The sequence below is a fragment of the Aquarana catesbeiana genome, linkage group LG12 (assembly GCF_042186555.1).
Source record: "Aquarana catesbeiana isolate 2022-GZ linkage group LG12, ASM4218655v1, whole genome shotgun sequence".
NCBI classification, from domain to species: domain Eukaryota; kingdom Metazoa; phylum Chordata; class Amphibia; order Anura; family Ranidae; genus Aquarana; species Aquarana catesbeiana.
The window spans coordinates 237,291,609-237,319,069 of NC_133335.1; the positions used below are offsets into that span (position 1 = coordinate 237,291,609).

Genomic DNA, 27,461 nt, shown 5'->3' on the forward strand with positions numbered 1-27,461 from the left:
ACGACATAACAGGGTTTTCGTTATTTTTGATTCTTATTAATAAACAAGTTTGGAACGAAATAAATTGCACATGTCTATTTCTAATCATTCTTTCTAAAGATTCTCAGTGATTAAATCGGTCTTCCTATCTTCTCTTAGTTGCAGTCAGTACACAAAACTATAAAGAGCTGCAAAGGTGACTGAATAGCAATTATGAATTCCTCCTCCTCCTCCTCCTATTTCTCCTCCTCCTCCTATTTCTCCTCCTCCTCCCCCTTCTTCTCCTCCTCCTCCTCCTCCTCCCCCTTCTTCTCCTCCTCCTCCTTATCCCCCTTCTCCTTCTCCTCCTCCCCCTCCCCCTTCTCCTCCTCCTCCTCCCCCTCCTCCTCTCCCCCCTCTTCTCCTCCCCCCTCTTCTCCTCCTCCCCCCTCTTCTCCTCCTCCCCTTCTCCTCCTCCTCCCCCTTCTCCTTCTCCTCCTCCTCCCCCCTTCTCCCCCTCCCTCTTCTCCTTCTCCTCCTCCTCCCCCCCTTCTCCTCCTCCTCCTCCTCCCCCTTTTCCTCCTCCTCCTTCTCCCCCTCCACATCCTCCTTCTCCTCCTCCCCGTTCTCCTCCTCCTCCTCCCCCTTCTCCCCCTCCCCCTTCTCCTCCTCCTTCTCCCCCTCCTCCTCCCCCTTCTCCTTTTCCTTCTCCTTCTCCTCCCCCTCCTCCTTCTCCTCCTCCTTCTTCTTCTTCTTCTTCTTCTTCTCCTTCTTCTTCTCCTCCTTCTTCTCCTCCTTCTTCTCCTCCTTCTTCTTCTTCTCCTCCTCCTCCTCCTCCTCCTCCTCCCCCCTTTCTCCTCCTCCTCCCCCTTTCTCCTCCTCCTCCCCCTTTTCCTCCTCCACCTCCCCTTTTTCCTTCTCCACCTCCTTCTCCCCCTCCTCCTCCTCATCCTCCTTCTCCTCTCCTCCTTCTCCTCTCCTCCTTCTCCTCTCCTCCTCCTCCTCCCCCTTCTCCCCCTCCTCCCCCTCATCCTCCTCCTCCTTCTTCTTCTTCTCCTCCTCCTCCTTCTCCTCCTCCTCCTCCTCCTTCTCCTCCTCCTTGTTCTCCTTCTCCTCCTCCTCCTTCTTCTTCTTCTCCTTCTCCTTCTTCTCCTCCTCCTTCTCCTCCTTCTTCTCCTTCTCCTCCTCCTCCTTCTCCTTCTCCTCCTCCTCCTTCTCCTCCTCCTCCTCCTCCTCCTCCTCCTCCTTCTCCTCCCCCTCCTTCTCCTTCTCCTCCTTCTTCTTCTCCTCCTCTTTCTTCTCCTCCTCCTTCTTCTCCTCCTCCTTCTCCTCCTCCTCCTCCTCCTCCTTCTCCTTCTTCTTCTCCTCCCCCTTCTCCTTCTCCCCCTTCTTCTCCTCCCTCCCTCCTCCTCCTTATCCCTTTCCTCCTCCTCCCTCCCCTCCTCCTACCTTTCCTCCTCCTTCTCCCCTTTCTCCTCCTCCTTCTCCCCTTTCTCCTCCTCCTCCTCCTCCTCCTCCTCCTCCTCCTCCTCCTTCTTCTTCTTCTTCTTCTTCTTCTTCTTCTTCTTCTTCTTCTCCTCCTTCTCCTTCTATTTCTCCTCCCCTTCTCCCCCCCCTCCTCCTTATCCCTTTCCTCCTCCTCCTCCCCTCCTCCTTATCCCTTTCCTCCTCCTCCTCCTCACCCTCCTCCTCCTTATCCCTTTCCTCCTCCTCCTCCCCCTCCTCCTCCTTATCCCTTTCCTCCTCCCCCCCCCCCCCCTCCTCCTCCTTATCCCTTTCCTCCTCCTCCTCCCCCTCCTCCTCCTTATCCCTTTCCTCCTCCTCCTCCCCCTCCTCCTTCTCCTTCTCCCCTTTCTCCTCCTCCCCCTCCTCCTCCCCTCCTTCTCCTCCTCCCCCTCCTTCTCCTCCCTGTCCTCATCAACCTCCTCCTCCTTTTCCTCCTCCTCCTCCTTCACCTTTTATTCTTTGTACATCTTCTTTTCTCTGATTGCGATATGACAATCCAGGAACATGAGGAACGCACAGAGTTGTTGGTCCTCTCTGGTGAAGATCACATTGAATGATAATTAGAGCTAAAGTGTAAAAACTAGATGAAGTCACATTATAAAAGTACCGGTATATGTGAACCCCTCACCTTCTATAACAACCCTTCGGTTAAAAAAATGCGAGGCAAAACATTTGTGTATTTACAGTGCCTTGAAAAAGTATTCATACCCTTTAAAAAGTTTCACATTTTTGTCATGTTTACAACCAAAAATGTAAATGTATTTTATTGGGATTTTATATGATGGACCAACACAAAGTGACACATAATTGTGAAGTGGAAGGAAAAGTGTGCCGTGGATTTGTATTCATGCACTACAGTAACAAATACAGGCCTTGGCCCCGCCCCCAGCCTAAGACTGGACAATGAGGGAGCAGCAGAGGAGCTTATCTTTGTCATTCTGCTCTCTCCTCCTATCAGCAAGATCCTTTTTTCAGGCACTGCCTGATATAGAGTGACAACACTCTGTCCCTGTCAGCTGTGCGCCTGCATTGTCACCTTGTCACACAGGCGTCTGATGGAGACTTTGATAAAACAACCATGTTGCTGCAAATCATTGTGTAGACACAGTGAACCATTGTGACCAGCACAGGTGTACCAGCACTTGGCACACCCTAATCACCCGGTGCACATTGGCTTTAGTGCCCATCATCAGCCCAGGGCCAGAGCGCTGCCAGCTCTTCTCCTCTTCTCTCCTGCCGGCTGCTGCGTGCACACAGGGGGGTGGTTCACGAGGAAGAGTGGGGAAAGCAAATATATCATTTGCCGACCCCTTCCTTTTTTTGAATGAACACAGTGAGCAATTTTTATCTGATCACTTGCTGTATTTATTCCTAACCGGTTTATGAATGAACATGAAGGTTATGCAGAGCTCTTCCTGTTCATTTATTCTGTGCAGCTGAGGCTGCAGAAAGGATCTGCAGAATTTATTTCCTTAGTCCCTTTCTCTGTCTCTATTCAGGCCCCTAATATTTCATCAAAGCCCTTCTCCTCCTCCTCCTCCCGCTCCTCCTCCCACTCCTCCCCCTTCTCCTCCTCCCACTCCTCCCCCTTCTCCTCCTCCCACTCCTCCTCCTTCTCCTCCTCCCACTCCTCCTCCCCTTTCTCCTTCACCCACTCCTCCCCCTCCCACTCCTCCCCCTTATCCTCCTCCCCCTTCTCCTCCCACTCCTCCTCCGCTTTCTCCTTCACCCACTCCTCCTCCTCCTGCCTCTCCAACCTCTTACTCCTCCTCCTCCCACTTCTCCTCCCCTTTCCCCTCCCCCTTCTCCTTCACCCACTCCTCCTCCTCCCTTCCTCCTCCCCACCCCCTCCTCCTCCCCCTTCTCCTCCTCCTCCCCTTCTTCCTCTCCTCCATCCCCTTCTCCTCCTCCCCCTCCACCTCCCCTTTCTCCTTCACTCACTCCTCCCCCTCCTCCTCCTCCCTTCCCATCCCCTCCTCCTCCCCGCCCCCTCCTCCTCTTCCCCCTCCCTCTCCCCCTTCTCCTCCCCCCCCCCCCTCTCCTCCTCCTCCTCCCCCTTCTTCTCCTCCCCCTTCTCCTCCTCCTCCCCTTTCTCCTCCTTCCTCCTCCCCCTTCTCCTCCTCCTCCCCTTTCTCCTCCTTCTCCTCCTTCCTCCTCCCCTTCTCCTTCTCCTCCTCCCCTTCTCCTCCTCCCCCTTCTCCTCCTCCCCCTTCTCCTCCTCCGCCTTCTCCTCCTCCTCCTCCTCCCCTTCCCCTTCTCCTCCTCCCCCTTTTCCTTCTCCTCCTCCCCTTCTCCTCCTCCCCCTTCTCCTTCTCCCCCTTCTCCTCCTCCTCCCCTTCTTCTCCTCCTCCCCCTTCTCCTTCTCCTCCTAGCCCTTCTCCTTCTCCTCCTCCTCCCCCTTCTCCTTCTCCTCCTCCTCCCCCTTCTCCTCCTCCTCCCCCTTCTCCTTCTCCTCCTCTTCCTTTTATTTTTTGCACATTTAGCCCCAGGCCATACAATGCCATTGACAGTAATGAGATGATCGATCGTCAGGCAGGAAATATAGTGTTTGCAAGGAACATCGTGTCTCGTTGTGTCGGTATCTGTACTGTGGTATTATTGTATGATCAGTGGGGTAATCTCCAGATCTTTTGCACACAGATGACATAGTGGAGTTTTACATCGGGCAGCTCCAGAGCTCGGTAGAGATGACTCGATGCGGATTCTCCCTGGCACTGGGTGCCCTGCCAAGGTTCATGCTGAAGGGCAAGCTTCAACAGGTATGAGCGATGTGCGCCAGAGGGGCACCGAGACTGGGGACCTGCCAGGACCTTCCGTCACCTCTCTATGTACTCAGATTGTATAGAAACTGTGACTCTGCACTAATTAACTGCATGCAAATAAGATATTAATACTATTCATATGATATCAGCACATTTCCTGCTGTCTCACCAACACAGAGAGAGGCCTTCTATAGGGGGAAAGCCCCGGGGTATCTTCCTATCATGGACTTCTCACACACCACATATTATCTGGTATCTGAGTGTACCATACAGGCCTGAGCTGTCTGTGACACTTTGGTGGTCAGTGGGAAGAATGTTCACCTATGTAAGGAACATTCTTCTCACTGACCACCAATGTAAGGAACATTCTTCCCACTGATCACCAATGTAAGGAACATTCTTCTCACTGATCACCAATGTAAGGAACATTCTTCTCACTGACCACCAATGTAAGGAACATTCTTCCCACTGATCACCAATGTAAGGAACATTCTTCTCACTGATCACCAATGTAAGGAGCATTCTTCTCACTGATCACCAATGTAAGGGACATTCTTCCCCCTGATCACCAATGTAAGGAACATTCTTCTCACTGACCACCAATGTAAGGAACATTCTTCTCACTGATCACCAATGTAAGGAGCATTCTTCTCACTGACCACCAATGTAAGGAACATTCTTCTCACTGATCACCAATGTAAGGAACATTCTTCTCACTGATCACCAATGTAAGGAACATTCTTCTCACTGATCACCAATGTAAGGAACATTCTTCCCACTGATCACCAATGTAAGGAACATTCTTCTCACTGACCACCAATGTAAGGGACATTCTTCCCACTGATCACCAATGTAAGGAACATTCTTCTCACTGATCACCAATGTAAGGAACATTCTTCTCACTGATCACCAATGTAAGGAACATTCTTCTCACTGATCACCAATGTAAGGAACATTCTTCTCACTGATCACCAATGTAAGGAACATTCTTCCCACTGATCACCAATGTAAGGAACATTCTTCTCACTGATCACCAATGTAAGGAACATTCTTCTCACTGACCACCAATGTAAGGGACATTCTTCTCACTGACCACCAATGTAAGGGACATTCTTCTCACTGATCACCAATGTAAGGAGCATTCTTCTCACTGACCACCAATGTAAGGGACATTCTTCTCACTGATCACCAATGTAAGGAACATTCTTCCCACTGATCACCAATGTAAGGAACATTCTTCTCACTGATCACCAATGTAAGGGACATTCTTCTCACTGATCACCAATGGAAGGAACATTCTTCTCACTGATCACCAATGTAAGGAGCATTCTTCCCACTGATCACCAATGTAAGGAACATTCTTCTCACTGACCACCAATGTAAGGAACATTCTTCCCAATGATCACCAATGTAAGGAACATTCTTCTCACTGATCAGCAATGTAAGGAACATTCTCCCCACTGATCACCAATGTAAGGAACATTCTTCTCACTGATCACCAATGTAAGGAACATTCTTCCCACTGATCACCAATGTAAGGAACATTCTTCTCACTGATCACCTATGTAAGGAACATTCTTCCCACTGATCACCAATGTAAGGAACATTTTTCTCACTGACCACCAATGTAAGGAACATTCTTCCCAATGATCACCAATGTAAGGAACATTCTTCTCACTGATCACCTATGTAAGGAACATTCTTCCCACTGATCACCAATGTAAGGAACATTCTTCTCACTGATCACCTATGTAAGGAACATTCTTCCCACTGATCACCAATGTAAGGAACATTCTTCTCACTGATCAGCAATGTAAGGAACATTCTTCTCACTGATCACCAATGTAAGGAACATTCTTCTCACTGATCAGCAATGTAAGGAACATTCTTCTCACTGACCACCAATGTAAGGAACATTCTTCTCACTGATCAGCAATGTAAGGAACATTCTTCTCACTGACCACCAATGTAAGGAACATTCTTCTCACTGACCACCAATGTAAGGAACATTCTTCTCACTGATCACCAATGTAAGGAACATTCTTCTCACTGATCAGCAATGTAAGGAACATTCTTCCCACTGATCACCAATGTAAGGAACATTCTTCTCACTGACCACCAATGTAAGGAACATTCTTCCCAATGATCACCAATGTAAGGAACATTCTTCTCACTGATCAGCAATGTAAGGAACATTCTTCTCACTGATCATCAATGTAAGGAACATTCTTCTCACTGACCACCAATGTAAGGAACATTCTTCTCACTGATCACCAATGTAAGGAGCATTCTTCTCACTGATCACCAATGTAAGGAACATTCTTCCCACTGATCACCAATGTAAGGGACATTCTTCTCACTGATCACCAATGTAAGGAGCATTCTTCTCACTGATCACCAATGTAAGGAACATTCTTCCCACTGATCACCAATGTAAGGGATATTCTTCCTGCTGACTCTAGATATATTGGCTTTTACAAGACCTGAATATCATTTAAAGGGTAAATGGAAAGTGATACTGATTGTGGGAAAAGAAGTTGCTGCACGCCCCGATTAAGATGCAAATTGGAAAGAGTTTCCCCATGGGGTTATGTGTTGCAGCAAAGAATTCAAGGTAAATTGAAAAAATATATTTATTACAAAAAATAATCATACAAAGACATTGGTATATGTTAAAACATGAGCTCTGTAAATTAGGCTAACAAAGATACATAATCATACAGCCGTTGAGTAAACATAGCATGATATAGGTATATATAATCATACTGAAAACCCCAACGCGCTTCGACCATATATAGTACTATAATATTAATACATAGTCAAAACGCGTCAGTTTTCAGTATGATTATATACCTATATCATGCTATGTTTACTCAACGGCTGTATGATTATGTATCTTTGTTTTTTTTTAATCCAACAAGATTTTATTGAGTTTGCAGGAAGGACAATACAAACATTGTAAGCAGAGTTACATATCTCCTCTTATACAATACACAATTCAGTAAACAATCAACCGTCTCGATATAACACGGCTAAGACCTTGTTCCAGTCACAGTCAACCTCCATCCATGTCTCACCCGGCATTAATTCCTAGCAGCCTGTCATATACCAACTCCATAGGTGCTAATCCCGGTACATCCAACCATGGACCCCATATTTTTTCATATTTTAGCATACTACCTCTATGTTGATAAATCAACTTTTCCATTTTTAGAGTTGTGTTAATATTATCCGTCCACTCCTTAATAGTCGGGGGCCTATCAGACTTCCAGTGCGTCATAATCAGCCTTCTGGCCTGGAAAAGTACTCTATGCACAGCCTCTCTGGTGTGTCCTTCCCATTCGTATTCCTCCAAAGCCCCCAAGAGACACGCCCTAGGGTCTTGTGGAAGATTCACATTAAAAATTGAGTTAATGTTTTGCACCACTCCTACCCAATACATGTGTAGCTTGGGGCACCTCCACAGCATGTGTATAAGGTCTCCATGCTCACGTTTACATCTAGTACACGTTGGTTCCGCCTGCCTGTTCATTAAATGTAATCTGTGTGGAGTGTAATATGTTCTCAGTAATATATATAATTGGGTGAGTTTTTGTGACACATTGAGTGAACATTGGTTCACTGCCTGAAAGATCTCCTCCCACTGATCCCCGTCTAGTTGTCCCACCTCTGTTTCCCATTTCTCTCTTACCCTCAAGGGATGGTGTCTCATCACGGACTGTAGCAGGATGGCATAGCATTGAGAAATAAATCCTTTAGATGAGCCAGCATCCCTCAGTAGGTTGAATACCGGGGTTGGGGACAAATGCCACTCCGTAGAGCGGCTCTGTGCATGTATTGCATGTTTGAGCTGCACATAGTAGAATAACATTGAGGCTGGCAGATTATACGTTTCCTTTAAGTTTGCAAATGTTCATAATACTCCATCCCTGAATATTTGCTTGATATGAGTGACTCCAAACTGCTTCCAACGAGCTCCGCATTGTAATTTAGCCAGTTCCCCATTTGTTTCATTGTGCCAAATAGGACTATATTCCGTATATCCATCAGCATTCTGGAGATATTTGGACTTATTCCACACTTTTTGAATCAGACTAAACGTTGGGTATTTTTTATGTGGTTTAGTGAAGGCTAAAGCCTCTAAAGCCATATGAATCGGTCCCTTACCTACTGTATGAATCATTAGCCTGTGGGATGAGTTTTGTGACGGGACAAATGTACCAATCGGGTGCTGTAATTGGGAGGCCAGGTAATACAACCATGGGTTGGGCAGTGCCAGTCCACCACAGTCCTTGGGTCTCTGTAGGTGTTCTAATTTTATCCGGGCGGGCCCATTTTTCCAAATAAGAGTTCGGAAAATGGCATTAACTATATGGAATATTTTTAAGGGGATAACCATAGGGGTGTTGTGCAGAAAATAGAGTAACTGAGGCATAAGAATCATTTTTATTAAATTTACTCTACCTGCTACCGACTTTAACAGAGAGTTCCAGGTCTTAATTTTGTCTCGGAAGCGTTGTAGGAGTGATTATGTATCTTTGTTAGCCTAATTTATAGAGCTCCTGTTTTAACATGACCAATGTCTTTGTATGATTATTTTTTGTAATAATTATATTTTTTCAATTTACCTTGAATTCTTTGCTGCAACACAAAACCCCATGGGGAAACTTTTTCCAATTTGCATCATTTAAAGGGTTTGTAAGAAATAATAAAGTCTCCTGTAGATGGTTGTAGGCCGGGTGATGTGTGATTACAGACAAGCTGTGGATAGCAGAATATCCAATCTCAGATCTTTGTTCTGTTTGTCTGGAAGGTTCTGGAAGGCCTGCGGAAGGTCACCTGCATCTCTCCGAAAGACGTCGCCTTTGCTGAAGCCAGAAGAGACGCCCTGAAGGCCATATATCTGTATGTCATTTATTCTGCTAGATGTTTTATCGTAAAAGATATTTTTTTTATCCCCGGGAGGTATGTTTTGTTGTTATGAAGATTGGTTATGGTAATGTGATGTGCCTACAGGTGCAATGATTCTATGATTTTCTCTCAGTAAGCAGAGTCTGACTACGTGCTGTATGGACATTTTTTATTACATGATGGGATGTGTGTTCCCCTTCATTTCTCCCCCCGGCATTATTTTAGCCTTCCCCCATAATGTTGAAACAAACCTGGCAGAGAGTCCTTACCATACATTAGACAAAGGGGGGAACTTGCTTAGTTGTCGATTTTCTTCATCTGGCACACACATCTATTCTTTGTGAAACTGGACAAATCCGCCACAGAAACGTCTGACGTTATTGGGGGAAATTTACGGCCAGGGCCATCTTTAAGACAGGGCAAAAGGGGCAGCTGTCCTGGGCCCTGTCATTGTTGTGGGGCCCAAAGCAGCTGCCTCATACTTGCTAACTATCCCAGTTTAAATTCCCTTGTCCCTTGAAGTTTTAGTCCCGTGCTGTGTCCCAATATCTCGGTGTGAAGTTCTGCTACTAATGCTGCCCAACTCTGCCCTATTGTTGTGTACAGATGACTCACCTACAGACCCTGTGTTTATATGTAAATAACCGGCATTCATATCCATATCCGAAAATAATCTTCGGTACCCGACGCATTTCAGGTTCAAGCCCTTCCTCAGGGCTACTTGTATAGGAGAATCTACATTCAAAAAATTGTCTAATAAGTAAACGAAAACAAAAACATAATTGTTGTGATATAAGCAGGAGATATATTGAATAAGGACCAAGCCCATGCCTATAGGACAACTACCAACATAGGATGGATGGTGCAATGCTCAAATGGGCAAGGGTAACGTCACTTGATAGGTTTGGAGAAGCCAAGTGATGTGACCCTCACCTTGGCAAGGACGTGATTAAGCCGGATTGTGAGTTGAGTATTGTTCACTATATTCAGGGGCTGGAAAATTTATCAGGTAATTCAGGGTTCACGTTAAAGCGGTGTTCCTACCTCCCCCTCCAAAAATTAAGTCAGCAGCTACACACACTGTAGCTGCTCATTTTTAATATTGGGACACTTACCTGTCCTGGAATCCAGCGATGTCGGCACTGCATCCAAAGTTTCTGTCAGCTGCTGGTTGCTGCCGCCGCCGCCATTGCCGTTAAGGGAACCCGGCAGTGAAACCTTGCGTCTTCACGGCTGAGTCCCTACTGTGCTGCGCTCTTTTACTGGCCCGGCGGCAGGGGAAGGAGGAAGAGGGGGGGGGGCCGGACTTATGACGTACCTCGCCACGGCGAGGCCTAGCAGAAGTGGGGACAGGGTGATTGTCAAAAACGGGGACACGCTCCGCCCTCCACCCCAAAAGGTGCCAAACATTGGTGTGCGCAGCCTATTGCGCCTATTAGGGTGTGCTCCCCAGAGTACAAACACACGTGTGTGTGTATATAAGCAGAGCAGAGGATGGTGTCAATAGAGAAGAGATTGGTGTCAGTAGTTTTTATTTTTATTATTTAAAAAAAAAATGTAATTACTTTTTACAATATTATTTAGTATTTTTTTTACAATTTTTTTAGGAGCCCTGTTGGGGGACTTTGGTGAAATATTAAGGGTCTAAACAGATCCCTGATGTCTCGCTCTTGAGAAAGAGACTGAGGGCGGAGCTTCCCATCCCTTTCTCTGCAGCCTCAGCTGCATTGGACAGCGATCTAATGGGGGAAGTGCTTTGTATTGAGCATCTTCCTGTTCATTCACAAACTATCTATCACTCTCTATCCTGAAACATCCCTCGCAGCAGCCGGCGGGAGGGGAGGGAAGCTGGCAGCACTGCAGGTTGTAGATAGTGAGCATCAGGAAGTGGGGGAAAATGGCACTGCACATGGTGATTAGGGTGTGCCCAAGCACACCTGGCACACCCTGTGCGCAAACCTATGGTGCCAATATGGCTCTGGAGGGGAGGAAGGGACAGGTAAGTGGAAGTTCCACTTTTGGGTGAAATGCCGCTTAAACTAAAGGAGTGAGGATAAAATCTCCCTAACAAAAACACAGACCGCAGTTAATCTGTCTGAAATTGACTGAGCTTCGAACCCTTCCCTACTCCATCCAGAAATGGCCGGAGTTCCTCTTTAAGCTCTTCTGAGTAGTTGACTGTAGCTGCAGGTCTGGCTCAAAATTGGTGCAGCCTTGTTTGTATTTTGGTAACACCTAATTTCCTAATCATGCATCACAGGACACAGAGGACTTCAGATTCATGACTACTTGGGTTATGCTGCCACCTCCAGATGAATGGACACTCTCCAAAAAAGGGCAGAAATCCCCACCCAGACATAACCCCTCCCAGCCTGAGTTTAAGCCGGTGTTCCTAGGTGATGGATGTGCCTACAGAGGTCTCAATATAGAATTCTTCCCATGGTCTTACACTGTGTCCACAATTATTTTGAGGATTTATTTCATTATTGAACTACAGCGCTCTCGGCCAATCCTAAATGTTAATAAATCTCAAACCTGAATATTTAAGAAAGTAAAAGTGAGGATTTGACTTTCTTAGAAGGATATCTTATTGTGCACAATTATTGGGTTACTATTAGGCCTCATGTACAATGCTGCTGGTAAACGGACGTTCAGGAGCATTTGGGCATTTATTTCAGCTTCCCCTAAACTCTCCTCTGTGTTCAGTACATGTACACAGGGGCGTTTATAGTCGTTTCCAAGGAGTTGAGTTTAGAGACTTTTTTTAGAACGCAAAAAAAAAATGGGTTCAGACGCTGAGTTTAAAGACATTTCAAGCACCAAACGCTTATAAACTCAGCTAAATGCGGTAATTCGCGTTTCGTTTACAGGCGTTTTTCAATTTTGGCTATTTAAAAGTTGCCCAAATAAAATTGATGTCCTTTTTTTTCCCCACAAATACTTTCTTTTGGTGGTATTTGATCACCTCTGCGTTTTTTTTTTTTTTTTGTTTTTTTTTTGCACTACAAACAAAAAAAGGCCCTCAATTTTGAAAAAAAAAAATAAAATATTTTTTTTACTTTCTGCTATAATACATATTAAAAAAAACAAATTTCTCCATCAATTAAGGCCAATATGTATTCTGCTACATATTTTTGTAGAAAAGAAAAAAAAATCAGCGTATATTGATTGGTTTGTGCAAAAGTTACAGCGTCTCCAAACTATAGGGTAGATTTATGGAATTTTATGCCGGGGTGGAGAGTCTTGACTTTTTTTGGCCTGAAGGTGGCAGCATAACCCAAGTCATCATGACTATGAAGTCACCTGTGTCCCATGATGTACTTCACTCAGGTAAACCAAAGATGTGAATCTTCACAGCATAGTCAGGAAAAGTTTTCTCCAACATATCCCAACTCTTCTCTTCCTCCGTCTGCCTTCCAGGGTCTGTCAGAGTGTGGGGGTCAGCGCTGATGGCTCACAGAACGACGTATTCTGCAGAGACAACCTCCCCCTCGTCTACAACACGCTATTGGGCAGCATGAATGACTACACCACCGACAGCCGGGGGGATGTGGGAGCAAGGTGAGAGAAGATCTTTATTGTTGCAACTACTGTATTTGGGTACATAATTACATGAATTACATCTACTTGTTATAATCACATCTATTACATTCATTAGGAGTTTTTAAGAACTGAATATGTTTGAGGTACAAGTTTATCTTTAGGGGAGCAGGAGCGCAACTACAGATCATGTGGCCCCATAGCAAAATTAATTTAAATGCCCCCCCCCCGCAGATCCCCCTCCCCCTAATAGGCTGCATTGTCAAGTCAGTCGGGGCCGGATCTAGGGGGTGTTGAGGTGGGCCGTGCCCCCCACCCCCAAGCCTCTGAGAGGGCATCCACTCATCCATGGGCCAGTCTGATGGAGACACCTGATGTAAGGGGGTACTCTGATGTGGACTGATGTAAGGGGACACTGATGTAAGGGGACACTGATGTAAGGGGGCACTCTGATGGGGACTGATGTAAGAGGGGACTCTGATGGAAACACCTGATGTAAGGGGGCACTTTGATGTGGACACTGATGTAAGGGGCACTTTGATGGGGACTCTGATGTAAGGGACACTCTGATGGGGGGACTGATGTAAGGGACACTCTGATGGGGGGACTGATGTAAGGGGGCACTCTGATGGGGACTCTGATGTAAGGGGGCACTCTGATGGGGACACTGATGTAAGGGGGCACTGTGATGGGGACTGATGTAAGGGGCACTTTGATGGGGACTCTGATGTAAGGGGGCACTCTGATGGGGGGACTGATGTAAGGGGGCACTCTGATGGGGGGACTGATGTAAGGGGGCACTCTGATGGAGACACTGATGTAAGGGGGCACTCTGATGGGGACACTGATGTAAGGGGGCACTCTGATGGAAACGCCTGATGTAAGGGGGCACTTTGATGGGGACACTGATGTAAGGGGGCACTTTGATGGGGACACTGATGTAAGGGGGCACTTTGATGGGGACACTGATGTAAGGGGGTACTCTGATGGGGACATTGATGTAAGGTGGCACTTTGATGGGGACATTGATATAAGGGGGTACTCTGATGGGGACACTGATGTAAGGTGGCACTTTGATGGGGTCACTAATGTAAGGGGGCACTCTGATGGAAACACCTGATGTAAGGGGGCACTTTGATGGGGACACTGATGTAAGGTGGCACTTTGATGGGGTCACTAATGTAAGGGGGCACTCTGATGGAAACACCTGATGTAAGGGGGCACTTTGATGGGGTTACTGATGTAAGGGAGCACTTTGATGGGGACACTGATGTAAGGGGGTACTCTGATGGGGACATTGATGTACGGGGGCACTTTGATGGGGACACTGATGTAAGGGAGCACTTTGATGGGGACACTGATGTAAGGGGGTACTCTGATGGAAACACCTGATGTAAGGGGGCACTCTGATGGAAACACCTGATGTAAGGGGGCACTTTGATGAGGACACTGATGTAAGGGGGCACTTTGATGGGGACATTGATGTAAGGGGGCACTTTGATGGGGACACTGATGTAAGGGAGCACTTTGATGGGGACACTGATGTAAGGGGGTACTCTGATGGGGACACTGATGTAAGGGGGCACTTTGATGGGGACATTGATGTAAGGGGGCACTTTGATGGGGACACTGATGTAAGGGAGCACTTTGATGGGGACACTGATGTAAGGGGGTACTCTGATGGGGACACTGATGTAAGGGGGCACTTTGATGGGGACATTGATGTAAGGGGGCACTTTGATGGGGACACTGATGTAAGGGAGCACTTTGATGGGGACACTGATGTAAGGGGGTACTCTGATGGGGACACTGATGTAAGGGAGCACTTTGATGGGGACACTGATGTAAGGGGGTACTCTGATGGGGACATTGATGTAAGGTGGCACTTTGATGGGGACATTGATGTAAGGGGGTACTCTGATGGGGACACTGATGTAAGGTGGCACTTTGATGGGGTCACTAATGTAAGGGGGCACTCTGATGGAAACACCTGATGTAAGGGGGCACTTTGATGGGGACACTGATGTAAGGGAGCACTTTGATGGGGACACTGATGTAAGGGGGTACTCTGATGGGGACACTGATGTAAGGGGGCACTTTGATGGGGACACTGATGTAAGGGGGCACTTTGATGGGGACACTGATGTAAGGGGGCACTTTGATGGGGACACTGATGTAAGGGGGTACTCTGATGGGGACATTGATGTAAGGGGGCACTTTTATGGGGACACTGATGTAAGGGGGCACTTTGATGGGGTCACTAATGTAAGGGGGCACTCTGATGGAAACACCTGATGTAAGGGAGCACTTTGATGGGGACACTGATGTAAGGGAGCACTTTGATGGGGACACTGATGTAAGGGGGCACTTTGATGGGGACACTGATGTAAGGGGGCACTTTGATGGGGACACTGATGTAAGGGGGCACTTTGATGGGGACACTGATGTAAGGGGGCACTTTGATGGGGACACTGATGTAAGGGGGTACTCTGATGGGGACATTGATGTAAGGGGGCACTTTTATGGGGACACTGATGTAAGGGGGCACTTTGATGGGGTCACTAATGTAAGGGGGCACTCTGATGGAAACACCTGATGTAAGGGAGCACTTTGATGGGGACACTGATGTAAGGGAGCACTTTGATGGGGACACTGATGTAAGGTGACACTTTGATGGGGACATTGATGTAAGGGGGTACTCTGATGGGGACACTGATGTAAGAGGGTACTCTGATGGGGACACTGATGTAAGGTGGTACTCTGATGGGGTCACTGATGTAAGGGGGCACTCTGATGGAAACACCTAATGTAAGGGGGCACTTTGATGGAGACACTGATGTAAAGGGGTACTCTGATGGGGACACTGATGTAAGGGGGCACTCTGATGGAAACACCTAATGTAAGGGGGCACTTTGATGGAGACACTGATGTAAAGGGGTACTCTGATGGGGTCACTGATGTAAGGGGGCACTCTGATGGAAACACCTAATGTAAGGGGGCCCTCTGATGGAAACACCTGATGTAAGGGGGCACTCTGATGGAACACCTGATGTAAGGGGGTACTCTGATGGGGTTAACTGATCATATGTAAAGAGACGCTGATGGGGACGATTGATGTAAGGGGGCACTCTGATGATTAATCATGTTGTAAAGAAGAACTCTGATGAGGGCTCCTGATGTAAAGGGGGCTCTGATGGGGACATTTGATATAAGGGGGTACATGTTCTGTTTAATCACCCTAATCTAATGACCACCCAATACATAATAGTATTGCCCAGGTCAGTGACACACACACAGTGTTGATATTATGCCCCCCACCCTTTTTTTTTTTACTGCACCCCCAGATCATATAGATCCAGCCATGAAGCCGGTTAGTACTTACATTTATGAACTGGCTACCCAATCTTCTCCCACCTGTAGACTCTGTTTAATTTTTAGTGCTGAATCTTTAGGTCCTCTGTCAGGAAATTGCTCCACCAAAGTCCATCTCACAGTGATAGAGGGGAAAGAGATGTTGGCAATAGCATAGGGCAGCAGATTGGCGGAGGGACTAAGCCCTGAAGCAAACAATGATGCAGGCAAGTTAAAAATGTTGGACTCGGATGGACTGCTCACCTTTCAGGGTCCCAACTGGGCCCCTCTCTGATCTGGGCCCTATAGGGTCACTATGGAAGACATATTTTCCTATTCACAAACCGAATCTCCTGTCCTTCAACTCATGAACATGCTTTCAGCCTGAAATAACAGGGAGAGGTAGCCGCTGACTGTGCTCAGCTGTATAACAAATCTCAGTACTTTGTTAGGTATCTGAAATCCTTTCTCATCCACAATGCCTTTCCATCGTATTTCTGGGGAATACTGAATAAGCATAATATAATTTCTTTGATGTCCTGATATAGTAACTGCTTTAGAGGCCCCACAATGCCCCTGCATTTGTTTTGGCACTTTGCATACTTCTATTTAGCCACAAGAGGGCAGCATTGCACAGTGTACATATATTGTACTCGAGTCTATAAACTTGATGTTTACTTCAACCAAGATTTGATTCCCACCAGTCAAACAAATCTATCAAATGGTTTATGAGCAGGTGGGAAACACTGTTCAAAAGTTTATTAAGTGTTCTAAAATGCCGTTGATCAGTTATTTTTTGGGGGATTTAATTCCATTGGCAGAACAGGACATACATGTTTTGTGTATTTTATGTCATCACTGCAGTCAGGACAGTGGACCAAGCCAAGCAAACCATTATTTTATACTGTCCTGGACAGTTGTACATCCACAGCTTGTGGAATACAGCACAGAATACATGTAAAGGAATGGATACAGATGTTTCAGGATTGATGACCCTCATCAGTGCAGGATGTAAACACTATGGGGGTTATTTACTAAAGGCAAATCCACTCTGCAATACAAGTGCACTTGGAAGTTCAGTCGCTGTAGATCTGAGGAAAACATGCAAAGAAAATAAAAAACAGCATTTTTGAGTGGTCTTCATTACAGGAAGTCTTACACTGGAACACTGCACAGATCTGGAAGAAATACACAAAGATCACCGAGATTCAAGAAGAAGACGCATGAGGAATGGATTTGGTCAATATTTGCTGATCCCGGAGTTTAGCTTTATAAAGATCCAGATGGAACATCGCACTATTAGGAGAACAGCCCAGATGCAGGAAAAGTAAAAGTGGCTTCAGCCCAACTCCTCCCAGGGCAAGCCCCTGACGTGTTTCACCCTGCCCAGATTGCTTAGTCATAGGGGACCCCTATGACTAAGCCCTGTGGGTGTAGCGAAGCGCGTCGGAGGGTTTGCCCTGAGAGGACTCAGGCTTTCACTTTCCCTACACCTGGGCTGTTCTCTTAATAGTACAGTGTTCCGTCCTTCCCCCTTTAAGGAGCTTTATAAACTTCAGGATCAGCAAATATTGACCTCAGCCATTTGCCACGTGTATTCTAATAAGGGATGCCTATGACTAAGGCCTGTGGGTGGGGCGAAACGCGTTGGCGGGTGTACCCTGGGAGGAGTTGCAATGAGGTCCGCTTTCACGTTCTCTACACCTGGGCTGTTCTCCTAGTAGGGCAGCAATCCATCCTTCCCCCTTTAGGTGTGCACACAGATCTGGGATGGGCTCTTAACGCCGGTACCATTACTCAATGCGAGTCACTGGAGCATTATAGGACGATCACTTTTAGCGGGACACTTGTAGCTTATATGGTTTTATAAAGATTCTGTCACCAGTTTAAAAAAAACTGCAGGTAAAAGCACAGAAAAATATCACTTATTTAAAATGCTTACTTCCAATATTCTCCCTTTTCTTAAAAGATTTAAAAAAATAATAAAATTGCAATGTGCTTCTATATTTTGATTGCTGCAAGAAGAATCTCTTTCCTCCTCACACACGCGCAGTTGTCAGCTGAAATAACGCAGTGCCGTATTACAGAAAATGGCCTGGCCAGGAAGGGGGGGGGGGTAAATCTTCCGGAACTGAAGTGGTCAATAAAGGAGCAGCGGCCTCTTTTGTCCAATCCAAGCCGTCATGTAGGTTTAATAAGTCAGGATGGATTTGAAAAGCGGAGAACTGAGAAGACAGAGGTCTATTTGTGAAAACAAAAGATCCGGTTGTGTGATGACGACGTCCCCGGCCCGCCTTCCATCCCAAATTGGAGCTCAATAAAAGTAAACAAGTGACTCCATTCCTCACCGTCCTCGCAGCACGCCTCGGGTGTGCCACCGCCACGCGGCCCATGTGCCCAGTTCTGCGGCATTCCGCCACCTAGACATCTGGCCCGGGGAAGAATTCCTCTCATTAAAATGTATTTTTAGCAGCTCTTACAGTACAATACAGACCAGAGAAATCCACGAGTCCTCAAATCATACACTTCTATCAGGACTGTGACAACGGGGGGAGATTTACTAAAACTGGAGAGTGCAAAATCTGGTGCAGCTCTGCATGGGAGCCAATCAGCTTCTAACTTCAGCTTGTTCAATGAAGCTTTGACAAAAAAAAAAACTGGAAGCTGATTGGCTACCATGCAGAGCTGCACCAGATTTTGCACTCTCCAGTCTTAGTAAATCTCCCCCCATTGTCACAGCTTAACCACCTGCCTACTAGGAACTTTCACCCCCTTCCTGCCCAGGCCAATGTTCAGCTTTCAGCGATGTCACTCACTGAATGACAATTGCGCGGTCACGTAACTCTGTACACGAACCACATTTTTAGCATTTTTTTGAGACAGAACTTTCTTTTGGTGGTATTTAATCACCACTGAGTTTTGTTCTCTTCTTCTAAACAAGAGCACTGCTGCTCCTTCTCCTTGTGCAGGGTGACTGGTCTTGTCTCCACCCCCTCCTGTAGTTTTCTGTAGTGGGCGGGGCCTGCTGGGCCCCTCCCACAACTCTGCTTTTTTTTGAGGAATTACTGGTCTTGTCTCCTCCCCCCCCAGTTTTCTGTATGTAGTGGGTGGTGCCCGTTGGTTCCCTCCCACAGCTCTGCTCTCTCTCCTTGTGCAGGGTGACTGGTCTTGTCGCCGACCCCCCCTGTAGTTTTCTGTAGTGGGTGGGGCCTGTTGGGGCCCCTCCCACAACCTTTTTTTTTTTTTTTTTTTTTTTTTTTTTTCAGGATGACTGGTCTTGTCTCCACCCCCTCCTGTAGTTTTCTGCATGCAGTTGGTGGAGCCTGTTGGTTCCCTTGCACAACTGGCATGGGCTATATAGAACTCCGGGATGATGTTACGGCTCCTTTCACAACATCATATCTGGGTTTTCAAAAGCATCTATATAGCGCCAACAGTTTACGCAGCGTTTTACAGTGTAGAGGAGGGACAGGTTTTTTTTATTTTTCATTTATTTATTGATTTTGTTTTTTGTTTTTTTAATCATTAGACTTCTTGATAAATAAATTGTGTTCATATTTGCACAGAATAGGCACTTTGTATCCTCCTCCTGTGTTGTATCCTCCTCCTGTGTTGTATCCTCCTCCTGTGTTGTATCCTCCTCCTGTGTTGTATCCTCCTCCTGTGTTGTATCCTCCTCCTGTGTTGTATCCTCCTCCTGTGTTGTACCCTCCTCCGGTGTTGTACCCTCCTCCGGTGTTGTATCCTCCTCCTGTGTGTTGTATCCTCCTCCGGTGTTGTATCCTCCTCCTGTGTTGTATCCTCCTCCTGTGTTGTATAATCCTCCGGTGTTGTATCCTCCTCCGGTGTTGTATCCTCCTCCGGTGTTGTATCCTCCTCCGGTGTTGTATCCTCCTCCGGTGTTGTATCCTCCTCCTGTGTTGTATCCTCCTCCTGTGTGTTGTATCCTCCTCCTGTGTGTTGTATCCTCCTCCTGTGTGTTGTATCCTCCTCCTGTGTGTTGTATCCTCCTCCTGTGTTGTATACTCCTCCTGTGTTGTATCCTCCTCCGGTGTTGTATCCTCCTCCGGTGTTGTATCCTCCTCCGGTGTTGTATCCTCCTCCGGTGTTGTATCCTCCTCCGGTGTTGTATCCTCCTCCGGTGTTGTATCCTCCTCCGGTGTTGTATCCTCCGGTGTTGTATCCTCCTCCGGTGTTGTATCCTCCTCCGGTGTTGTATCCTCCTCTGTGTTGTATCCTCCTCCTGTGTGTTGTATCCTCCTCCTGTGTTGTATCCTCCTCCTGTGTTGTATCCTCCTCCTGTGTTGTATCCTCCTCCTGTGTTGTATCCTCCTCCTGTGTTGTACCCTCCTCCGGTGTTGTACCCTCCTCCGGTGTTGTACCCTCCTCCGGTGTTGTATCCTCCTCCGGTGTTGTATCCTCCTCCGGTGTTGTATCCTCCTCCTGTGTTGTATCCTCCTCCTGTGTTGTATCCTCCTCCTGTGTGTTGTATCCTCCTCCTGTGTGTTGTATCCTCCTCCTGTGTGTTGTATCCTCCTCCTGTGTGTTGTATCCTCCTCCTGTGTTGTATCCTCCTCCTGTGTTGTATAATCCTCCGGTATTGTATCCTCCTCCTGTGTTGTATCCTCCTCCTGTGTTGTATCCTCCTCCTGTGTTGTGTTGTATCCTCCTCCTGTTTGTTGTATCCTCCTCCTGTGTTGTGTACTCCTCCTGTGTTGTGTACTCCTCCTGTGTTGTATACTCCTCCTGTGTTGTATCCTCCTCCTGTGTTGTATCCTCCTCCTGTGTTGTGTTGTATCCTCCTCCTGTGTTGTGTTGTATCCTCCTCCTGTGTTGTGTTGTATCCTCCTCCTGTTTGTTGTATCCTCCTCCTGTGTTGTATACTCCTCCTGTGTTGTGTACTCCTCCTGTGTTGTATACTCCTCCTGTGTTGTATCCTCCTCCTGTGTTGTATCCTCCTCCTGTGTTGTGTTGTATCCTCCTCCTGTGTTGTGTTGTATCCTCCTCCTGTGTTGTGTTGTATCCTCCTCCTGTTTGTTGTATCCTCCTCCTGTGTTGTATCCTCCTCCTGTGTTGTGTTGTATCCTCCTCCTGTGTTGTGTTGTATCCTCCTCCTGTTTGTTGTATCCTCCTCCGGTGTTGTATACTCCTCCTGTGTTGTATACTCCTCCTGTGTTGTGTACTCCTCCTGTGTTGTATACTCCTCCTGTGTTGTGTACTCCTCCTGTGTTGTATACTCCTCCTGTGTTGTGTACTCCTCCTGTGTTGTATACTCCTCCTGTGTTGTATACTTCTCCTGTGTCGGTCACTTATCTGTCACAATGATATTTTCAGGGTGCGAGAAGCCGCTATGGGCAGCCTGATGGACGTCACTTTATTACTGGTGGGAAGTGAGCCGGACCTCCTAGGAGAAGACATGTAAGTTACATAACCGCAGTGTGTGTGATGACCCGGAACACCGACATCTCATTCCCCGAGGAGCTTCTCTATTCTCTAAAGTCTTCATTGACTACAAAGTAAAACACCATTTGATGGTTGTGTGTAAAGCGGTATTAAGCCCAAAAGCAAACCATTAATATATTGCAGCTTACTAATTATTACATGTGATGGCTGCATTCGTTTTCTTTTTTAGGCTTTCTCTCTTCTGTTTTCACCTGGTGATCCAGCCAGTAGGTCTGTTGTTTTTTTTTAAAGGAGAAGTCCAGCCTGGGCTCATTTGTCTGGGCTTCTCCTATGTGTCACAGGAGTGTCATTCCTTTTGCACTCCTGTGACTTGTTTTCAGCAGAGAGGGGTCTGAAGTCCACTCTCTGCCGACGTCACCGATATCAGTCCCGGCACCGCGTCATCCCGACAATGAGGTCTGGATCCGCCAGGTGCCTGGACTGATACCCGTCTCAGTGAGTCGCCCCTCCACAGCTCAGCGCTCCAGTGAGTGCGGAAGGGCAGAGCGGAGAACCACTAACAGTCAGCAGCTCTCTACTCAGGGAGCTGAGAGAACCGAGCCATCGGCGATGTTCGATCGCTCGGTTCTCAGTGAAGAGGTGGGACAGATGCAACATTCACCAAGGTAAGTATAAAACTGGAATTAAAAAAAATATTATTCTCTTTTAAAGGAACAAGCTGTCCTGCAGAATGTATAAGTTTACATGGATGTGACAAACCATTTATCACCGACATGAGTGCTCACAATGACCAGCTTTTTTTATGTAAAACCTTTATCCCAAAAGGAAAAAACTGATTATAAAGTGTGAGCTGGAGTTTGGCTTCAGTTTCTTAGTGTATTTAACTCTGCTAGTCCAGCTAACATCCCCCCACACTGACAATGCTGCTGTCCAAAAGTGCCCCCCTGTGCTCCTTCATCCAGAGTGGGGGGCGCTCTAAGGCTAGATTCACACCTGTGCGTGCCGCGGTTTGCCCAGGCACAAGAGCGCATTCAATAAAATGGGCTGCCATGCCCTGCGACACACAGGAAAGAAGTCCCTGCACTATTTTTGAAATCGCAGCCTGCACAGGAGCCGAGGTTTCCAGTACGGGGCGCGGCTTCAAGTGCGGGCGGCGTGCCATTAGGATTAATTGCACCTGCCCGCGGGTCCCGCATTTCTCTGTGTGGATGGTTTCGGCTGCCGGTATTTGTGCAAGTCTCGCACACACAGATGTGAACTTAGCCTAATACAGGAGGTGTGTTACTGGTCAGATCACCAGGTGAAAACGGAGGGAGAAGAAAAAGCTAAGAAAGAAAACGAATGCAGTCACCACATCTAATGATTGGCAAGCTGCAATATTTTACATTTTTGGTTTGGGGTTTAATACACGCTAAAGTGTATCTAAACTTTCAAGTCAAAACTTAAATTGTTGGATAAAGTATGCAAGGGTGGGGGTTTTTTTTTTTTGCTACAAGATAAAAAGCGGGTGATGCTTGCAGGGTGTACCCGATGTCTGGATAGGCCAAGCAGACAAGATGGAGCTCGCCTACACTCATAGAACTCCACCACACACTGATGATGTCAATGTTTTCATAACTTTATTGTTCCAGACATGCACACCGGATCCCCACTTGGGACCACCCCCCTCTAAGGGACAGGACCCCAGTGTGCATGTTGGGAACAATTACGTTTTATGAAAATGGTGACATCATCGGCGTTCAGTCCTTTGCTCTTAGGTCCTCATTCAAACTAAGGGTTAATAAGGGGTTCAACAGAGGAACATTTAAAAAAAAAAAAAACTTTTTTTTTTTTTTTTTTTTAGTTGTCAGGTTTCTTTAACTGACTTCATCTGCAAATCGAAGTTCATCTTTTTGATCTGTAGATGAATAAACAGAAAGATAAAAATTGAAACAATGTTTTATTGTATCTTTCTGTATTCCGGGCTGAGCAATGGTGTTTGATAAACATTGCCAGACTGCTTTTTTTTTCAGCTCCTGCTGCAGGAACCTTCTCTGTGTACTTTGTGATTCATCAGAGCTGAATTGTCATGTACACGGACAGGGAGGATCCCGGCAGCAGGGCAGAAGGTATGGACGTACTAGACACGCCTTGTGTACAATGAAGACATTTTTTCGGTTGTGTTTAGCACACCCAGAATCTTTAACTGTTTAATGCCACCTACTCCTGCAACTGCCTCCTGTGGTATTCCTCTCCTTACCTCGGTGGTCCTCAGTACTGCAGAGAGCAGCGCTGGTGTCATCATGTTGTACCATGAACTACCTCCTAGGGGTGTGTCCATGACAGCCTGGGCTCCCAGGAAGTACTGTATATTGAATAATGTTGGCCATCATTCAGTCCGGAAGAGGAGTGGAGGTGATTCACTTTACATAGCACTAAGTCCATGTTGCTTCCCCTCCTGTACTTTGTTGCAGAGTTGCCCATGAACTCGTTTTTATACATAATAGTCTGTTTATTAAACAAAATAAAACATGATTGGCTTTTCAAGCGAAGTCCTGATTGTCATCTTATTACCATTCACTGTTATCCCCTGCAGCTGTCGCAGAATGATGTGCGCCATAGCTCAGCAGTCTGCGGAGAAGATTGACCGCTTCCGAGCTCATGCCGGCTCGGTGTTCCTCGGCCTTCTCTACCAAGATAACCCTCCAGTGCCGCACGTTCCCGACCGGGAGCACCTGGAGCAGATATTCCCCAGGTAATACTATTATACATCCGCTCCTTTTTCTTATGTCGTGTTCAGAGGATCGACAGTGATTGCATGTAGTGGCACTTATTTGGTAATCTGTGGGGTTGGATGTCTAGTGATGGAATGTGTTTGCCAGTATACCGGTGATTTACAAATCCATTTATCTATTATAATTTGTATATTGGCTCAGTGTTGATCTTATAACCTCAGCTTCTTCCTTCTTCCTCAGATCTCAGGCAGATACACTGAACTGGAATGCCCCATCGCAGGCCTTCCCTCGTATCACCCAACTTCTGGGGCTACCCACATACAGATATTGTGTTATGTTAGGATTGACGGTGTCTGTCGGTGGATTAACAGAGTCGACGGTAAGAATAAAACTTTCTGATTCTACGCAATGTTCCTGCACAATGTTTCTATATCAAAGCTGTCTTTCTCTTTGTGATTCCTCAAACCACCCCTGATGATCCACCACATCTCACAATGATTCCTTAGACCGCCCCCCTGTTTATGTCCCACAGGATCTCACAGCGATTCCTCAGACCAGCCCCTAATGGTGTCCCACCACATCTCACAGTGATTCCTCAGACCACCCCCTGATGATGTCCCACCAGATCTCGCAGTGATTCCTCAGACTGCCCCCCTTGGTCATGTTCCACCAGATCTGTGATTCCTTAGACCGCCCTCCGATGATGTTCCACCAGATCTCACAGTGATTCCTCAGACCGCCCCCCTGATTATATCCCACCAGATTTCGCAGTAATTCCTCAGACCGCCCCCTGATGATGTTCCACCAGATCTCACAGTGATTCCTCAGAACGCCCCCCTGATTATATCCCACCAGATTTCGCAGTAATTCCTCAGACCGCCCCCTCATGATGATCCACCAGATCTCACAGTGATTCCTCAGACCACCCCCTGATGATGTCTCACCAGATCTTGCAGTGATTCTTCAGACCGCCCCCCTGATGATGTCCCACCAGATCTTGCAGTGATTCCTCAGACTGCCCCCTGATGATGTCCCACAATATCTTACAGTAATTCCTCAGACCGCCCCCCCTGATTATGTACCACAGGATCTCACAGCGATTCCTCAGACCAGCCCCTAATGGTGTCCTACCACATCTCACAGTGATTCCTCAGACCGCCCCCTGATGATGTCCCACCAGATCTCACATTGATTCCTCAGACCGCCCTCTGATGTCCCAAAAGATCTCACAGTGATTCCTTAGACCACCCCCTGATGATGTCCCACCACATCTCACAGTGATTCCTCAGACCTCCCCCTGATGATGTCCCACCAGATCTCGCAGTGATTCCTCAGACTGCCCCCCTTGGTCATGTTCCACCAGATCTGCGATTCCTCAGACCGCCCTCCGATGATGTTCCACCAGATCTCAGTGATTCCTCAGACCGCCCCCTGATTATGTCCCACCAGATTTCGCAGTAATTCCTCAGACCGCCCCCTGATGATGATCCACCAGATCTCACAGTGATTCCTCAGACCACCCCCCTGATGATGTCTCACCTGATCTTGCAGTGATTCCTCAGACTGCCCCCCTTGGTCATGTTCCACCAGATCTGTGATTCCTCAGACCGCCCTCCGATGATGTTCCACCAGATCTCACAGTGATTCCTCAGACCGCCCCCCTGATTATGTCCCACCAGATTTCGCAGTAATTCCTCAGACCGCCCCCTGATGATGATCCACCAGATCTCACAGTGATTCCTCAGACCACCCCCCTGATGATATCTCACCAGATCTTGCAGTGATTCTTCAGACCGCCCCCCTGATGATGTCCCACCAGATCTTGCAGTGATTCCTCAGACTGCCCCCTGATGATGTCCCACAATATCTTACAGTAATTCCTCAGACTGTCCCTGATGTTCTACCAGATCTCACATTGATTCCTTAGACCACCCCCTGATGATGTCCCACCACATCTCACAGTGATTCCTCAGAACGCCCCCTGATGTCCCACCAGATCTCACAGTGATTCCTCAGACCGCTCCCCCCTGATGATGATCCACCACATTTCACAGTGTTCCCTCAGACTGCCCCCCCTGATGATGTCCCACCAGATCTCACAGTGATTCCTCAAACTGCCCCCTTGGTCATGTTCCACCAGATCTGTGATTCCTCAGACTGCCCTCCGATGATGTCCCACCAGATCTCACAGTGATTCCTCAGACTGCCCCCTGATGTTCCTCCAGATCTCACAGTGATTACTCAGACCGCCCCCCTGATGATGTCTCACCAGATCTCACAGTGATTCCTCAGACTGCCCCCCTGATGATGTCTCACCAGATCTCACAGTGATTCCTCAGACTGCCCCCTGATGACGATCCACCAGATCTCACAGTGATTCCTCAGACTGCCCCCCTGATGTCCCACCAGATCTTGCAGTGATTCCCCAGACCGCCCCCCCGATGACGTTCCACCAGATCTTGCAGCGATTTCTCAGACTGCCCCCTGATGATGTTTCACCAGATCTTATAATGAGAAGTCTGGCGCTGTGTTTTGTTTATTGGAGCAAGAGTGAGAGATTTGAATAAGGTGTAGAGGGTGCTCTATGTCATTGATTGAATATCAAACAAATAATTAAATTACACTCAAACAAAAACCATTGTGAATGACAAATAAAGTGCAATGTGCCATAAATATACACAAATTTAAAAATATGTGGTGCTGATTACTGTATTTATTGGCATATAACACTCACTTTTTCACCAGGAAAATTGGGTGCAAATAGTGTGTGCGTGTTATACGCTAATACTTCAGTTTTAGCTGCCTCGGAGGGGGGTGGGACGAGCGCCGTCAGATTACATACAGTGAGAATCTCCTGTTTACTTGGCGGCCTCTGTAATAGGAAGTCCCGTCTCCTGGGCCGCCATTGGACCACTGTTCTGTCTATCATAGGAGATTCTCACTGTATGTAATCTGTCGGCGCTCGTCCCGCCCCCCTTCCTGTCCCCTCTGGGCTGCAGATGGGCATCGATCAGGCTGCACTGATGGCAATGGTGAGGCTGCTGCATTGATGCAATGGTGAGGCTGCATTGATGTGGACTGATGAGGCTGCAGATGGGCAATTGTGAGACTGCAGATGGGCATTGATCAGGCTGCATTGATGGCATTGGTGAGGCTGCAGATGGGCACTGACCCTTATTTTACTTCAAAGTTCCTTATTTAAAAGTTTTTTTCCTGAAACTTCCCTCTTAAAATGAATGTGCGTGTTATACGCCTGTGCGTGTTATACGCCGATAAATACGGTATATAAAAAACAGTCAAGAACATGCAAAGGGAA

At 47.1% G+C, this 27,461-nt stretch overlaps 1 protein-coding gene across 3 annotated transcripts in view; it reads left to right on the forward strand.

The window, feature by feature from the left end:
- Positions 1-27,461, forward strand: part of TBCD (tubulin folding cofactor D) — a 353,196-nt gene that overhangs the window by 283,587 nt on the left and 42,148 nt on the right. For all 3 annotated transcript variants that reach the window (XM_073606952.1, XM_073606954.1, XM_073606953.1), the window contains exons 28-33: positions 4,105-4,223; positions 9,040-9,131; positions 12,558-12,698; positions 21,363-21,446; positions 24,007-24,165; positions 24,386-24,524. In XM_073606952.1, the coding sequence (XP_073463053.1) occupies positions 4,105-4,223; positions 9,040-9,131; positions 12,558-12,698; positions 21,363-21,446; positions 24,007-24,165; positions 24,386-24,524 (734 nt within the window). The remainder of the gene's footprint in view (positions 1-4,104; positions 4,224-9,039; positions 9,132-12,557; positions 12,699-21,362; positions 21,447-24,006; positions 24,166-24,385; positions 24,525-27,461) is intronic.